General features: G+C 45.5%; 1 protein-coding gene across 1 annotated transcript in view; it reads right to left on the bottom strand.

The window, feature by feature from the left end:
• LOC102192667 (lipid phosphate phosphatase-related protein type 5) overlaps nucleotides 1-2,075 on the bottom strand; it is a 100,066-nt gene extending 97,991 nt beyond the window's left edge. The window contains exon 1 of the mRNA XM_013915487.1: nucleotides 1,588-2,075. Within this exon, the coding sequence (XP_013770941.1) occupies nucleotides 1,588-1,791 (204 nt within the window). The 5' untranslated portion in view covers nucleotides 1,792-2,075. The remainder of the gene's footprint in view (nucleotides 1-1,587) is intronic.
• Between the last annotated feature and the right edge of the window lie 47 nt (nucleotides 2,076-2,122).

The following is a 2,122-nucleotide window of genomic DNA, read 5'->3' as shown; positions in this document are numbered from 1 at the left end:
TATGTAAGCTCAGCCTGCACTGTCAGCGACTGCAGCAGTAATAACTGCACTTAACATTCAAGCTGCACTGCTCGGGCTTGCATTTGAACTTCAGTGCACAGTCGGCTTGTAATTGGAAAAGCTGATGAGAGAGCCGTTGGACATTAGCCAGGAAGCACGGTAGAGTGTACTGTGAGTCAGATACTAAGGAAAGGTTAAGATCAAGCAGGAAGCTGCAGGAGCTGCATCTGAGACGTGAGAGCATCAAAGAGTGAAGTATGTATCATCTCCTTCTCTCCCAGATGATTCCCAGGTTTAATAAACCCGCAAAATTGTCACCTTTTAACTTTCTGACTGAGTTCTGACAGGGATAATCATCTATGATGTTGTTATATACTGTATCTCAGTGAACATCAAGCAGATTAGTCTTAAAGCTACACCAGTCTGTAATTCAAAGACAGATAAAATGACTGTGTAAACTATAAATAAATAATAATAAATGCAATTTCATTTATATAGCACCTTTCTACACAGAATCACAAAGTTCTGCACATAAGATAACAAATAACTATTTATATTTACTATGTTATTCACAGGGTGAGCTTGTTTGTCTTTTTTTTTTACCAACCTCAGTTCCAGCATCAGCGGTCAGTACACTACAGAGTTACAGTGTCAATCTAGCTGAGCATGCAGCAGCCAAAGAGGTACGCTAACATAACGCTATAAGCTGATAAGAGTTCATCACACTGATGGTTGTGATGCGGGTAGAGAGGAACTGCAGCAACTGCTATATTTGAGTCTGTTGACTCCACAGGGATTTCTCACTTCAGCTTCTTTATTACGCTTTAGCTTTTGCTTATTTCAGACATCCCAGCAGACGTGGCTGAAACAGTCAAAAGTAGCAACGATAAGATAAAAAAATCGGCACCATAAACATCAAAGTCGGGTCCACGCACAACACTGAGCGTTTGTCCTTGGTGTGAGTGTTATAACATTTCTAACCTTCATGATGTTCAATGTTTTGTTTGCTTTCTTTCTTCTAATTAATAAAAACATTTAAATTTGTAAATAAATAAAATACCCACGCTGAGAAAAGGTGGCCCGATGGTCATTCATTCTATGATGAGATGTAATAAACATGAAAGAATCTTCAGTCTGGAGTGATGGAAAACAATGACTCAAATGCTGCGTTTTATGATTTGGGGAACCGCTTCTTTCACATTTTGTGTTATAATTTGCACTAAAGATGAAGCTGTAGACGGTGCATGCTACATGGAAGCTGAAAACACCAAAAACTTGTTACATCTCGTTCTGTGAATACTACGAATACTGAATCAGACTGATCAGTGTGCGTTAGTGGGCAGATCTCATTAGTGTATATTCTAATAATCCTTGATTATCTTGAAAGTCCCATAAGCTAGAGTGACTTTCTAAAGGCTCTTATTCTGCTCCAGCCACAGAGAAACAAACGGCACTGATGCATTTCATCCTGCACTGCATGACTCCAGCGTACAGCTACAGCAGCACAGCAGCAGCCAGCCGTCGACAGTGTGACAGCACAATCAGTGTCAGTGAGGCTTGATGCGGCCAGGTCAGGTGTGCACTCACCAGCAGCGTGGGCAGCCCGGCCACCGCGGCGTACAGCAGCACGGGTGGGATGGCGCTGCTGTCCTCCGGCCCCAGGTACGGTTTGGTGTACGTGGTGTCGTAGCAGAAGAAGCCCTGCACGTGCACGGTGAAGGTGTCGGTGTATTCGAAGTAGTAGGCCAACATGACGGTCCCGGCCATGATCACCAGCTGGAAATACAGCATGATGCACACGGAGAGCGTGAGACATTTAATTAGAACACAGTCTCTCTCTCTCTTCTATTCAGCCCCCTCCTCCTCCGCAGCGGCGTCCACTTCCGCTGAGCGGCTCATGACGGCTCGGCTGTGCGCCAGAAGCCTCCGTGACTGCGTTCAGCACGTCCTCCACCCTCCGCTGCTGCCGCTGCACACTGACTGAGACAGAAGGGGAGGTGTGGGGGCGAGCGACGTGTGTGAGGGTGTGTCTGCGCGTAAGAGCTGAGAAGGCTTGGCTAAAAGCTTGACGTGATCCACGTGTGTGTGTGTGTGTGTGTGTGTGTGTGTGTGTGTGTGTGTG

The sequence above is a fragment of the Pundamilia nyererei genome, unplaced genomic scaffold (assembly GCF_000239375.1).
Source record: "Pundamilia nyererei isolate P.nyererei 1_Seehausen unplaced genomic scaffold, PunNye1.0 scaffold00311, whole genome shotgun sequence".
Taxonomy (NCBI): Eukaryota; Metazoa; Chordata; class Actinopteri; order Cichliformes; family Cichlidae; genus Pundamilia; species Pundamilia nyererei.
Note: the sequence above shows the minus strand (reverse complement) of the source record. Positions and strands in the feature narration are given on the sequence as shown.